Genomic DNA, 15,874 nt, shown 5'->3' on the forward strand with positions numbered 1-15,874 from the left:
ACACGTCTCAGAGATCCCAGTAGTGTCTTCAATCTCTTTGTTTAGTTTCACAGTTTGAAAAATTACTGCCATTAATAACAAAGATGACAGCAAATCATCCATTCTGAGAAGCTGAAACCACAGAGTGTTGTGATGAATAAATACAGAAATTAAGAACTGATAATTAAATAGGTGAGATTAATTAGATTTTCGATTTAGGTCTTATTTACAGAGATTATACATAGGTTACATAGGTTATAGATATCAACAATTTATTATGGTTTGCTTACGATAGTGACATATTTCACAAAGTTCATAAGTTCTAAATATAATACAGGCTCATTTCATTTAACTGTATCTTCCTCCTATACATTCCTATTGCACTGTGAGCATTTTTGCCAGGAAATGAGTGTAAATTCATGATGAAACCCGCTGTGGTCCAGTTGAGATCATCGCTGCTGTCCTTGTACCAGCGTCGTTCTGTCACCGTTTGCTTTCTCATACATCGCTGGTTTCAACATGCTGCATGAAGTTGAATAGCAACATAATGGGAGCTCCCAATTCTGTTGAAGTATTATGACTGGCGGGTGCTGTCTTTGTTTGCCTCTCTAGCTAAAAGGAAGCAATTTGTGGTAATAGTGACCCCTGCCCACTGCTGCTGCTCTGTGCCTTTTTAAATGTCCACAATGAATGTTTAAACAGGCCTTTGCTGGTGTGGGTGTCCACCCCTCCAGCTGCTCTCCTCTCTAAGCCTCTTCAGCTGCTCTTCAATCTGGGCTTTTGCATTTGAAGCGCTCGTCTCTGTCGCTTTGTCACGTCATTATTCTTCACTTGTCTGTCTCTTGACCAACTGACTGCGGAGGAAAATTTCACTCATTTGACACAGAAATGATGAATAGTATATGAGAGCACAGAGGGGGGCCATTTAAAGTCTGCAATGAACCCCCGCAGCTTTGCAGTCGTTAGCTCCCAGACCTGTCAGTGTGTATTTCTGCATTTGATGTTGTGTGTGTTTGTATGTGTTGATTCTTGCATGCAGAGCTACATTTCCCAAAAACCCAAAAGTTTTGTCATGTACTTTAAAAGTGCATGTTTTACAGTACATGATGTCTTTCCATTAGTGTGTCTTTTCATTTATATTTGTTGTTTCAGAAGATTTTACTTTAATATTTGAGTGTTTTATCTGTGTTATGTTGCAGTCAAGAGCACATTTCTCAGCGCACAGTAACTGTTTAAAAAGTTTATTGAAGTTTACTTTCTGTTTGTGACTGGAGTCTTTTATGTCTTTCATCTGTTTCACCATCTGATATTCTGTTAAACAAAAGAAAAAGGCAACCCAAGGATGTTCATATCAGTAAGCTGAGCTGAACGAAGAACAAAGGCCTGGTATTATCGAACAATCCCTAATTAATTTGTAATTCAAATTTTTGTTTTTGTCTCTAAACCAAAAACTAAAAACAGGAAACATCAATCAAACACAACCAGTCTTTTGTTTTTGGCTGTTTTGGTTTTTGTTTGGAAACCAGAATTCTAAGTTATGCACCTTTTTTGTTTTTTTTGTTTTGTTTTTGCCCAGTAAAAATACGTAAATTTAGTACGTCATGAAGAAAACAGACTCTACTGTATGTTCTGGAGTAGAGTTTGCAGACTTTAAAAAGTAAATGAAAACTGTACTTTAATGCTGTATTATTATTCTGCAGATATACGTCAGTTTTGCTTGTACTTTTGTGTTACTTTTCAGATCATTTCAAGTTGTGACTAATCCAGTTTATTTCCGTTTTCCAGACAAAAGGACTGACAAATCTGCAGTTTCTGGTGCCATCAGACTGAAGATCAGCGTGGAGATGAAAGGGGAGGAGAACGTGGTTCCTCCTCATGGCCAATACACATGTTTACATGAGGTAACCAGCATGATGTGATCCAATAACAGGAAAAAATGTGATTAGATTAGATCACACTCCAATCTAGTCCTCATCTTTGAGTTTACAAAGACAGTTACAGCCATGATAAGGGGCTTCATTAACTGCCATACGCTGCACAAAGAAACATCTCTTTTAAGGTTGCCGTGACACTGTGCTCCATCACCTGAACTTGTTCGGTCTTATCTCTCGTACCACTCACAGAACCTGTTCCACTACCTGACCGAGGTGAAGAACAGCGGGGTGGTGAAGATCCCGCAGGTGAAAGGGGACGAGGCGTGGAAGGTCTACTTTGACGACGTGTCGCAGGAGATAGTGGATGAGTTCGCCATGAGATACGGAGTGGAGTCCATCTATCAGGCGATGACGTTAGTACCACCCTGATCTATGGCCTTTTACCTCACCAATCTGTCATTGTCTCATTCGGCAGAGTGGAGGAGAGAAGGAGATGAGGGAAGGAGAGCAGGAGGAGAACAGGAGTAGTAAAGATGTCTCCTCAGCAGAATCAGAGCTTGGAGGACTATCGAGCTCCTAAGTTTAATTGATTAATTGTTGGTGTCCTGGAAAACGAAAACTCCTTACCTGCTTTGGTCACGTTGACCATGGACACACATTAACAGCCTTGCTTCCGTCTGTCGCTGTCTCTCTGATCCTTCCTAACCTCTTCCATCCGTAAATGTCTATATCTCTGTTTCCTTCACACACACCCCACACACACAAGCACATGCAAAGACACCACTTGAAACATTAAAATCATTAAATATCGATCAAGGTCATGTAATGCCATTTTACACTGTGCTCTGCTGATGTAATGGGAACCACTGCAGAAGTCTGCATGTATCTATGTTGCAGTTCACTAGTGGCTGCTTCAGCTCTATTTATTTTTGCTTGTTTTTACACAGCAGAAACTTAGAGCCACATTTGCTAAATCCCTCAGATGCAGAAATTTCCAAAAGATTGTTTATGTGGGCCACCTAAATAGATTCTGCTCTACCCTAAAAGATTCTGCATTTATTATGCACGCTAAGCTGGTCATGAACTCCTGCAAGTGCACTCTTCTGAAAAAACCTTTTTAACAATGGTTGGAGATATTAGACACTATCTACATCACACAAACAATCTGGTGTGGGCTTCAATTAGGGTTCGTTCTCGTGATAGTTTATAGCTGGTTGTTTTTTGGCAGTTTTATACAATTAGTAATTTCTTTTGTGTCATCTCTCGTAGGATGATGAGCCAAACTTCATTTTAAAAGTACGGCCTAAGGCAGTCTGGGATCTGGGATTTTGGTACAAATCATGTTTTGTAATTTGATTAAAATTAAATATTATAAATGTCTTTCAGTATATTTTGTAGGCAGTTAAACACTGAATCAACTGAAAACATCACTGAAAATGAATTACCATATACCATTATTTTACCAAATTTAACACGGATGTTTTACTGAAGTAAACCGATACAGATAGTAGCTTAGTGCTTCAGTCTGTAGCTCTTGCTCATTGTTTGCTGATGGCTTCTATCACATATCATTATTCAGTTAATAATGAATTATTGAGTGCCTCCTTCATAACTTTGATTTCACTCTGAACTGCTTTGTGAAAATCTCCAGTCATCCCCAAACTGCACCTTTTGAGCGTTCTTCCCCCTGCAGAATGCCCTCGTTGGGCAGTCCCAGTAGCTCACTATGTAATTAGCTGCTGCCTAAGTAAATCAGACACTAATTACACACAGATTGTGTTGGCAAATTGAATGGAAGGCTCAGCTCACATTTGTGCTTTCATATTTGAAAACCTGACCATGTGCATTCCTGAGATGACACAAAACTGGGAAATTTCTTTTCTTTTCTAGTTTAAATATCATTTGGTCAAGATTTGTTATGAATTTAGAAACGTGCAGTGCTTTCAGAAGTCATATTCTTAATGTTGAGTAACGAAAAGAGACAAGAAGCTTTCCTTCAGTAGATTTTTGGATGTGGTTTTGCTTGTGTGCTTGCTGGTTTGCATCTCCCTGTTTCTGAATTTTACATTATTTGCCACTTGGCCCTCAACAATATATTGATCCCTTTACCTTTTACTCTCATACTGATAAGGATTTACCTCCTATGTTCCACGACAGATCCTTCATTGATTCATTTGCTGCCCTTTAGTGCCAACACGTCACTGGGTTTCTGTTTAGTAAAACTGGTTTTAACTGTTTCTACCAGCCTTCAACATCCCAAACACCCTATATTTATATAATACATATAATAGCCAAATGAGAAAGGAGTGCAGCAGAAACAGCAGCATAAATATATAAATGTTTTTGATGCATCTGATCGTTTTGATAAAGAAAAGTGGTGTGCCATTGCTAGGTGACAGGTAGTTGTTTCAGCATGACAGTGTTTTGCAGCATATGAGGGATGGTCTGGGTTATTTGAGTGCACACAAGTGCAGCAGTCAGTGGCTTTATTAGCAGCTTTATCAGGTGGAGTTAATGCTTCGGGCTTGAACCTTGTTTAAGCCCAGCGTTGCCCATATCCCCTTATTATGCTTTATCAGGAATTTATGAAAGCCTCTACCTTTCCGTTTTCTTCATCATAGAACCTTCACTCCCAGTCACTCCTGACATGATGGCTGCATAAATCACGGCAGCTGCGACGACTCCCTCCCCCTCCGGTTCCCCCCACAACAACTCCCAACATGCCCCTCCCTCATATTCGTTTTTTTCTCATCTCACTCCATCACCCCTCCCTGCCCTGCTCACCTCCCTCCTCCCTGTCCTCATCTCTCATCATCGTTTTCTCATTTGGTCCAGCGATCTGAAACCATAAAATGACACGTGAGGTTGTGTGTTGCATGTCTCATCCGCTGGTAAAACCCAAAGCAGGGTAACACTGGGGGAAACCAATGTCTTCCTTCTTGAAAACTGGCTCAGGAGATCCAGCTCTAAAAGTGCCATGGGAATTCAGCGGATGCCATCATCACTCTCTCTGCATCACTCCCTTTGCTCGCCTAACCCCAAGTGCTCCTGGGTAATTTGGAGGCTGAAAGCAGAGTAATTAAATAGGCCTCCCGATGAGAACATGTTTGTGTATTTGTGTGTGTGTGTGTGTGTGCAAGGGCTCCACTCAGGAGAGGGAGTAAATCTGTAATCTTTAGTCTTTACTCTGTGCCTTTATGAAGCAATGACTCACTGAGCGAGATTTTTTATAGTTTCTAAATGTCTGTTTCCAAACTCCAAGCTCAACATCCAGCACTGAAGTGCTTATGGTCACATAGAGCCTGTCATTAATGGAAATATTTATTTTCCCAAAGTATTCTATAATATATTAAAAATGAATATCAATTTATGTTGCCTAATTTATATCTAAAGATGAAAGGATAAATAGTGTAATTTAATTTCTTGTAGTCTTTAGACGTAACAGTCACATATCACATACGCTAAAACCATGCCTGTATAGAAGGTGTGGTGTGAACAGCATGTTGGTAAAGCACAGTAGTAGTGTTCTGACAGCAGAATGTTGGGGAATCTGTTTCTCCACAGAGAAGAAGAATAAGCATATAAACAAATGCTATATTTATAGAGCTTAGCCTACTTTTTCTTGCTTTGAGCTCTCCGGCGTCTTTACTGTAAAAAGTGTCCAGTTCGACCAGATGTTTGGCTGCTACTGGTTACGCCAGAGGCTCACACAGAAGCCCATGTGTATGACGTGTCAAATGCATTCCAGTAAACGTACAGAATATTACAACTATGAATTTTCAATGTGCTTTATTATCTAGAACAGTGATCATTTTCTTCTGTATGAATGTGCATCTAGATGAGCGGTCTTCATGTTTATTTTACGTAATTGTGAGTCATGATGTAGGAGGTTTTCCATGTGGCTTGTGATGCAGCAGGATGGTGTGTTAAAATGAGCATATGATCTTCAGTCAGGCAGAGATCCCTGCTCAAACCAGGCCTCTCAGGCTCCAGCGCTTAATTACTGCTGGGTAGTACGGTTGCAGATGAGGGTAGAGAAAGAGAAAGAGATCGTGGCAAATCCGAGGCGGTAATACTTCTCTCTCACTGAGTGTCAACCAAGTTAAAAATACGCCAGAGACAGAGAAAAGGAAACAAGATTTACTCAAAGAGAACATATCAAGTATGCAACAGTAAAGGACCCCTACACAAGTCATCTCTTCCTCTGGGAAAGATGACTTGTGTAATTTTAGAAATTCCACACAACACTGAGATCTAGTTTTTGCTGGGCTGAAATATATGATTTCACCTCAGTGGAAAACACTTAAATTGACAAGTAAATATACTGTGCTTGGGTTTGTCTCACTGGTATTTGTTACTGAATGAAGCAAACAAGTTTAATGGGAGTCAGTAAAATTCAAAATTTCCCCTTCTGCTGCTCTGGATATGATTACATCTCAGCCCCCACAGAATCCCTTGATTTACTATCCAAGCTCGCTGCTTCATCCATTGCTCTGCAGTCTTATGGCGGTAATAGTATAGGTTGTACAGCGCTGATTTATGACATAATTTGTTGCAGATAGTCATTGAAGACACTTTTTTACTACATGAACAGGGCAGTGGACTATTTACGCACTGACTCTTCCAATAGAAGTAATTGTTCGGAACATTAAAATATGTTCTCTCTTCAGCAGTCAGAAGGCGAAAATAATAAAGCAATTATGTCCTGCAGTATGTCTGCTCACTTTGGATTTTCTTTTCTTTTTTGGTTACTGCAAGCTAATACAGAAAAGCAGGGCAGGGGGTACTTCTGAATTATATATATAGATTCAAGGAATGCTGTTCTTATCTCCGTAAATATGTATGCACTTTTTAATGACTGTGCTTTTGAAAATGACTTCAGTGCATGTTGAGCTCTTTAACCTTCTCTCTGGGCTTGTCTAGCGGATAATGAGTCTCCAATTGTCTGTGTGTTTGTATTTTGTGACGTGGTGGGGAAATGATGTCTAATTTCTTTATTTTCTGAGCCATTTGTTGTAGGATAATAGCCGTTTGTTCTCCTCTGCAGGCATTTTTCTTGTCTGTCCGCCAAATACATGTGTCCCGGTGTGCCAGCAGTGATGAGCAACCTGCTTGCTAATATCAACGCCTACTTTGCCCACACCACCACCACCACCACAACCACTGCCTCCGCCTCAGACCGATTTGCTGCCTCTAACTTTGGGGTAAGTGCATCTGTTATTGTCTTGTTGTCCAGCAACCACAGTCGTTACTGCAGTGATATACAGGGTATAGTGATAGTGCTCTCCTGTTAGACTTTAGCAACAGCTCCTGTGTTTTTACAGCTCGATATTAAACTGCTGACATCGCTTCTTTTTGTAGTAATTCTCGGTTATTTGTCTAAAGCAAGTTCAAAATCAACATCTCAGAAGTGCTTTCCACTTTAACTTTTAATAAGCTAATGTTATAAGGCATCAAATAATATTTTTAGGCAGTAAGCCGAGTCTGGCAGTATAGCTAAACCTCTAAATATTGTTCCAGGAAGTAAAAATGAATCACTGCAGGCACAGCAACGCTACAGGCCATGCAGTGTCATAAATCTTTGGGCACAATGCTTTGGGTGTGGTGACACTCTGAACTAAATCATGCAATTCTGATTCTGACAGAGGGAGAAATTTGTCAAATTACTGGACCAGCTGCATAACTCGTTGAGGATCGACCTCTCTAAATATCGGGTAAGTGTGAAGTGTTTACGTGAAATCATGTTCATGTTTGTCTCTGTGACTTCTGTCATCTTTACTGTTTGCTGTCAAAGCTAAAATACTGTCCACAGGCACACATTTCCCCTTGACATTAAAATGTGCCTCACACACTGCAGGGGCAGTTCTCTGTTTGCTGTGAAAGTGCTGGTTGCCGCTTAGATTTCTGTATTCACTGTTTACATCCTTAAACCTCTTAACATTTGAACTTTTAATCTTGAAAAAGACTAAATGCTTGGAAGCATATTGTTCGTTGGACTCTTAGAGTGAACGTAGTGTGCAGCATATGGTATTTCAAGCAGTGTTTGCCCCTATAGATGATAGAAAAGGTAAAAAGCTGCTGTTTTGCTGTGTTTGCACTCTTATTATAAAGTACAAAAAACTAATGCTGCTCCTTAGGAACGACTAGGGAACATGAGTGTGGAGATTTTGTGCTTTCAAACGATTTATAACCAGGACCAATGCAGCAATGTTTTCCTTGGGCTTGTGTTGAAGTTAGTGAGTGTCAATGGATTGAAACTGACTTTTAGTATTTTATTGTATTTTTCTCTGTTCTGTTGATTGCACACTACCTGCCACCTGGTTTACTTTATGTAGGCCTCCAGGTGATATTACCTCTGTCTGTATTACGTTGTCTATGTGGTTTATCTGTCATGGAGCTGCAATACTGTTACACTTTGTTGTTAATGCCGAGTGGATACAGTTCATATTCATATCTGAAACACACAGATGCACGTTAATGCCAAGTGTAAATGTCTTTTATGAAATATTAGGATTAAGATGAGGTAAAAGTCATTGCAGATTTGGTGATGCCATACCAAGGATGACATTTAATAATGTCACATGTGCCGCATTCACCCGTCTTGTATTATTGTCAACCTTAGTAAATGGCTTTGAACGCTTTGTGGTCTTCTGCTGTGACAGAAAAGTAAGTGAAAAGGCAAAAGTATAACATGGAATAGCAGAAATTAGAAATTTAAATGCATCTTGACACATAAATCATGGCCTTCAGCTGTAGGCCCAAGCAGGTTAGTAAATCACTCCATAAATGTTTGGGGCTCCATGTGGTACCTTCACAGTGCTCTTTAACAGCAGAAATGACTGATTTAAATTTAGCTTCAAATGATTTCAAGGGTAAATGACTCTTTTTGTGGTTTTCATCAGACTGCGGCTATGTAGTGTAGCCTGAAACATAAATATCCATAATCAGGCAACAATGTCAACCCAATGTCAGTGGAGTCTTTTGGCATTTTAACAAATGATGGTCCTTGTAGTCCAATAAACTCCTATAGTTAGTTCATAGACATCTTGTAAACATCTGTAAAATAGGTGATGTGCTTCATGTTTCTATATATAAGATATACATCTGTCACATTGCTCAATTAAATGCATGATTCCAAGAAAAAAAAATCAAATGTATTGATTTAGATAAGGCTTTTAGGTTGCAAATATTATTTTTGATGAACTGCGCTGGCATAATATTGATAGAGAATACATCAACTAAATATTGTGTGTAATTCAAAATGAGTTATTTCTATATTAACTGATTTAAAGCAAAATAAAGGCCATTAATTCATCAAATTTCTTGATAACCTATTTATTCTCTACCTTAAGTTAGGGATTCCAAGTCCTCAAAAAAGAGAAAAGACACATTTTTTGAACTCTCTATTAATTTGTTTCATTATAAGTTGTCATATCTCAAATAGATTGATGCGGACTGTTGCATTTTTTTTTAATTTGTTGAGCCTAAACATTTGTTTTTAGAGTGTAACATCTAGAGAATGATTTAAATTTGGCTGTGACAATCATAAAAAGGAAATACTTTTATAACTGAGCCAGTCATGTTTGCACCCATGCTATGCATTTTTAAACATCTTAAGAGACACACTTTATAGTTTGATGGTTCAGCTGCAGTATCCAGAGTCAGAAACCTCATCATGAACTGCTAACTACTTAATCTACATACTGCAGCAGCACGGCAATAATCAGGTGAATGCACACTGGGGAGAAGGAGAAACTGCCAAACTACAGTATACACTATATTTCCAGTTGAATAAAACCCCGAGCTAGTTTACTGGTAGGCAGGGTTAAGATTATTTATTAGAATGTCATCCCCTGAGGCAATATACTTTATGTTACTTGTTACCTGTGCAAGTTAATCCTGTCCAATAAAACAGCAGTATAACAAGTCCAAGTCTTTTTTATTGACACTGGCTTAGAGAGGTATTGATTCAAATTCATGGAACACTGATTTTTGAGTGACATTGTGAACTGGTCTGTATATTGTGAAATGTACACCCATCCATCCATTATCTATACACCGCTTGATCCTCATTAGGGTCGCGGGGGGGCTGGAGTTTATCCCAGCTGACTCAGGCGAAGGCAGGGGACACCCTAGACAGGTCGCCAGTCTGTCGCAGGGCTACATATATAGACAAACAAGCACTCTCACATTCACACCTACGGGCAATTTAGAATAATCAATTAACCTCAGCATATTTTTGGACTGTGGGAGGAAGCCGGAGTACCCAGAGAAAACCCACACATGCACAGGGAGAACATGCAAACTCCATACAGAAAGATCCCGGGAAAGCCGGGACGTGAACCAGGGATCTTCTCGCTGCAAGGCGAAAGTGCTAACCACTACGCCACTGTGCAGCCCCTGAAATGTACACATAGTGTTTTATCCATCCCTTACATACAAGTACATGCTGGGAAATGTTGTTCCCAGCTGTGCTCGTACGTAAGATATTTCACATATTTCACCCAGCAGAGTCGGTCGCACTTGCTTATTTGTCATATATTATCGGTTCATACTTCATGGTTGTTTGTTTGGTGATTATTACTGAATGATGAGCGTCAGGCAGCATCGCTCTACAAGCTTGATAGTTGTGCTTTATATGGATTTTTCTGGTTGACGTGTTGCAGGCATAACATGGACGTGTTTGATGTGAACAGTTGTCACTTTTTTACATTAATATGATACATTACGAGGTTAAACTGCACATTGTCTGTGTCTTCCAGGACATGTTGTCTTGGCAATGTTTTGTTGCTGCTGGCTCACAGATAGATAGATAGATAACATATCTGTGGCGTATATTGAATACAATTATAAAAACTAATCTAAAAAATGTTATAATTGTTATTTTTTTAAATTATATTGAATATGATACATGAAATGTTTGAATGACTCTATGACTCCAGCACACCTCATCAATTTACCCCCAATGAAGAAAAAACAACGAAAACATTGTTACCGTACACAAACTCGAAATATATGATCATAGGCTCCAATAAAACCAAAGAAATTGTGAAATGAAGAAACTCAGGCCACTGAAGGTGCTGCTGTACAGTACATAATCTTCCAGAACAATCTCAGGAGAGCTAATCCTGTTAGACATTATACACACACACACACACACACACACACACACACACACACACACACACACACACACACACACACACACACACACACACACACACACACACACACACATACACACGCACATACACACGCACGCGCGCAATGATGTACACTTTTGCCTGACCCTGTATACATACATGTGCATTCATACTAATGTGCTTAGACATAATGCAAACATGTATCTCTTCTTTCTCTCTGTGTCTTTCTCTCTTCTGCACAAACACATGCTCACACAAACCCACAATGACACTCACACACACACACACACACACACACATCTCCACACGTCTCTCCCCAGCTGGTGGCATGACACACTGAACTGTGGCTGAAAGATGTCCCTCTCACCTTTAATGTGACACAAAAGGCAACGTGTCATTGAGAGGGTGATTGCTTCGGTTCCTCTGTATTTTTTTTGTCACTGCTCTCTGTGTGAAGCCATGTGTGATTGCAGAGACACACCCTGAACGCAGCAGATACTGCTGTGTGCCTATGAAGAAAAAAGGAAGGACGAGACAGAGAGAAAGAGGACTTCAGAAAGACAGACAATGAAGTTGCAAATAGCAAGGGAGGGATAAAGAGGATCTGGAGACAGAGGTGGATGAAACAAGCAGAGAGAGGGAGTTGGATGAGACGGGATTTGGACAAAGAGGGAGACAGTTGTGGGGGGGAGAGATGGATTTTGAAAGAGTGGGGTGGAGAAACAGACGAAGAATGAAAGGCATAGGTGGGTGACAGAGAAAGAGAGACAGGGTTAAGTGAAGAAGAGATGGCCTCCTTTATTTTCCGATAGCCTGGCTGTCTGGCAATGACACGTTTACTGAGAGAAGTCACAGAATATCACATTGACTTCACCTGCCAGCGCTGCCCTGCTGCTCTCTTGTCAAAACTGCCACAGACCAGTGGTTCATGCGCACACATCCACCTCCACACATATAGTCTCTCTTTCGCTCTCTCACTTGGTGAAGCCATCCCACAGAGCCGGCCTGCCACTATTGGAAAGTAATAAGATTCAGATCTGGCTGCTCCGCCCGTTCACCGTATGGATTTCCCTATAATGACATTCTGAGGGAGATTGAGTTTGCTTTTGTAAAACAGAGGGTTTGAATCAGCAGAGAGGGAACCGTGGTGCAGCTGCCACTCCACATTTTGCTACATATGCGTTTCTTCCCTTTCAACTTTATTCTAACAGCCATGATACACGATGACACCTTGTATAGCCAATCTGTCCCAGCTGGGATTTGCAAGTTTCTCTGGGTCGAACATAAGATCTCAGTATTCAGAGCATGCTGTGAGGGATTTGGGCTGTTGGTTAAGTCTGGGCAGTTTGATATAAAGTGATGTTTGTTCGGTAAGCACTGCTGGGAGTTGTGTGCTATTCTTTTAAAATGGAATTCTGTGCTGTATTACAGTGAGCCTTTGGAGACATGGTTACTTAATGCAAATAACTGGTTTGTTGCTTTGTGTGGTGCTTCCTACTGCCTCCACCAGTGAGAACAATAGAGTCGATCCATACTGTACCTGTAGCTCTCTACAGTAGGACTGTGTTCTATTCAATAACAATGACCTGCTAATGAAGCTCATAAAGCATCACATGGACAAATAATGATACGTTGGGGATAATATCAGCAAGGTTGTGCTGAGACATTGACGAGATATACTCTGACAAACGCTCCCTACAGCCTGCTACAGAAGCATTTATCCAGCTTCTGTCATCCTCATATGGCAGAAAAATACAATTTTCTAGTTTGTGGAAGAAGAAAATATCTGTAGAACAAAAGCTACATCGGCATTGTTGCAAATGTTTGGGGTAATCGTCTTCTTTGCAGAGCAAAACCTGCATAATCCAGAGCTAGGACTTTGAAATTTATGACAGACATTGCAAAAATCCACATAAGAAACGACAAGCTAGTATCACCTTTCACAGAGTGTCAAAGATAAGAAACCTCTGTGCCAACTGTGTTGGAAAAGAAAGGAATTATAGAAAGGGCACTGAACTCACAAATGTGTAAAGTTCTGTTCCTAAAGTAATTTGAAGGAAGCATTAATATTCATTGTTCCATACCTTAGATGAATATATACATGGCTTAGTTCTCTGTCCTTTTACTGCTGCTCATCCAGAGGTAGGTCACAGTGCAGCAGCTTCCAGACATTAATGCAGATATTCCAGCTCCTCCTTTGGGATCCCATGGCATTCCCAAGTCAGATGAGAAATCTGATCTTTCTAGTATATTCTGGTTCTACATAGTTTCCTATCAGTTGGACTTGCCTGGAAAAACTTCAAGGCCTCCTAAACATTTCAGTTCTGCAGAATAGGAAAACTACCTAAGCCACTTTGAGTCAAAGTTAACAGATGAACTTCCATTCACTAAATAGCCAATTTTATGTACAAATTTATTAGACCACCACCAGGTGTAAGGTGTTTGCCACCGCTGCCTTAAATTAACAGTACTGCTGATTACCAGAATATTTTTGTTATGTTTCTGTATTGGTCAATCTACCAGTATGTGCAAGCTCTTTAATCAAAATGATATCTTTAATGCTAAAATATAATTATTGTTATCCATGAATTTTCAAATGTACTGTTTTACAAAAAAGCTAAAAAAATAGTAAAGCACAGTATTATTTTTTGACTGAGATGCCAAATTACAGCTAATTGCTTACATTCCTGAACAAAGAAAAAAGTTTTAGTGGTTATAAGAACGTGAATTCAGCTGAAATTCCTACTCCAGTGTTCTCACAGTGTGGTCAAGTATGACTTGGACTTGATTGCAGATACTGGGATTTTCAAAATGTGCCAAGGAAGAGACAGAAAACTAAAGCTAACTGAAACAGATGTGAGGCACCTCAAGGTTTTAGGTCCTAGAAACAGAAAGAAGACCACTGCTGATCTTCAGGCAGAGATTTCTAGATCAGAGTCAGAGAAAGTCTCCAGAATGTCTATAAGCAGACAACTGAAGGAATGAGGCTTAAAGGGAAGAATATCTGCTAAGAAGCCATTATTGAGGCTTGCAAACATCCATAAACGCCTAAAATTTGTGAGGACTGTAGATGACTGGACGAAGGTAATCTGGAAGAACGAGTCCAAGTTTGAACTCTTCTGTCAGCAACATCGTGTTTATATCCGCAGAAGAGCTAGAGAACATTTTGATGCTAGATGCATTGTACCCACAGTGAAACAGAGATTCCATTATAGTAATGGGGTTCCATTTGTGGAAATGGCATGGGCAAATTAGTTAAAATGGACGGTATCATGAACAACAAGGTCTACCACAACATCTTGGTGCATCATGGAATCCCTTCTGGATTGAACCTGATTGGTTGTGGGTTCATATACCAAGAAGACAATGACCCCAAGCATCCTCCAAAGCTATGCAGAGACTAGTTGATCAAGAAGAAGGAATGTGGAATACTGGAATTAATGGGCTGGCCAAATCAAAGTCCAGACTTGCATCCTATTGAACAGATCTGGGATTTATTGAATTCAAAAATAGATGACACAAAAGTTTCATCCAAAGCAGTCGTGCAAAGTATTAAGATTTTTGGTTAATATATATGAATAAGGACTATTTAATTGTTTTAGTTTGTTATTTGCATAATAAACAATAATCCAATTCTTATTTTGAAACAAGTTTTTGATAGGTTTCTCAAATATTTGTGTTTTCTTTTTTTTATGACAGTAGGTCTAATAAATTTGTTAAGCACTCTTTGTATCAAAAAATGTAATGTATGCACCTCAAGTGCACAACTTATATTTTATACCAATATAAAGACAGGTCCTTAGTAACAAAACATATGCCTTCACCTAGGAGTGCAGGTCAGAATGCAGAGTGACCAGTGCTATTTTGGCAGCGCTTGACTATTTTTCCACTTGATTAGCTGCACTCCCTCCACTTGTTAATGGTCGTAATCCTTTATTATGGAACACTTTTCAAAATCCACATCGGGAAATGCTTCACAAGGGCAGAAAAATATAGAAAACAAGTCACGAAATCATTCATCATCTTGGAGAAGAATGACGTGTGACCAGTAACCTTTTACCCATTAGTTATCCTCTTTAATGGGCACAGATCAATATCAGCAGTCTTCCATTCTGGTTGTTGCTTTCAACTCTATGCTACATCACATAAAAAGACATATTCATATGTTAAAATACAGTATTGTTTCTTCACTGTAACTATGAAGCTGCACAGTGTATTGCATATAATAACATCAGAGCTAAAATTTTAAATTGCAAAAGACAGTTGAAGTTGTAAAAGGTTGGCTTGCTCTGTTGTTTTCCCTTTTTTAAAATAAAGTGCTGAGCTTTTCCATTTTGATGATAAATTGCGATCACTTTGGAGTTCTGCTGTCAGTGAAGGCACCGGCCCAACGTAATAGTCAATGTAGACTAGAACAAAGACAAAGAACTTAAAGCTCATCAGCATCACTCACTCCTCATTTCGTCCTATAATGGACTTTCTCTCAACTTTGCAAGGCAGTGCTGATGTTGTCTCTACTTTTGGCTCAGAGATGGATGCTTTCTCAGTATGCTTGTCTGCTTGTGGGCAATAAATCTTTCTCCTCCTCCTTTTTCCCCCCTTTTTTTCCTCCGGATGAAGTTCGAGTTCTTGAGTTTTCAGGTATTGTAGCAGTTTAAGCTGCAGAAAGTTCTTTTTACCATGTTTCTAGAAACACCTAACATTGAGATCTGCATTCTTGAACACCAATGACTCATAATTAGATGTTTGTCAGCAATAGAGAGAGGCTGACTTACATTTTACAGTTGCTTGTATTTTGTGGTTAATACTTTACTATTTCACAAGTGCACTGCATGCTGTTTTAAGCTCAGAGGGTTTGAAGGCCTTTCCTCTTAAAAA

The 15,874-nt window shown here is 39.6% G+C and overlaps 1 protein-coding gene across 3 annotated transcripts in view; it reads left to right on the top strand.

Annotated features, from left to right (window-relative positions):
* The window catches only part of LOC111562838 (protein unc-13 homolog C), a 118,137-nt gene that overhangs the window by 45,513 nt on the left and 56,750 nt on the right, over positions 1–15,874 (top strand). For all 3 annotated transcript variants that reach the window (XM_055009273.1, XM_035944146.2, XM_055009280.1), the window contains exons 11-14: positions 1,765–1,880; positions 2,103–2,266; positions 6,901–7,057; positions 7,499–7,567. In XM_055009273.1, the coding sequence (XP_054865248.1) occupies positions 1,765–1,880; positions 2,103–2,266; positions 6,901–7,057; positions 7,499–7,567 (506 nt within the window). The remainder of the gene's footprint in view (positions 1–1,764; positions 1,881–2,102; positions 2,267–6,900; positions 7,058–7,498; positions 7,568–15,874) is intronic.

This window comes from Amphiprion ocellaris, chromosome 1 (assembly GCF_022539595.1).
Source record: "Amphiprion ocellaris isolate individual 3 ecotype Okinawa chromosome 1, ASM2253959v1, whole genome shotgun sequence".
NCBI lineage: Eukaryota > Metazoa > Chordata > Actinopteri > Pomacentridae > Amphiprion > Amphiprion ocellaris.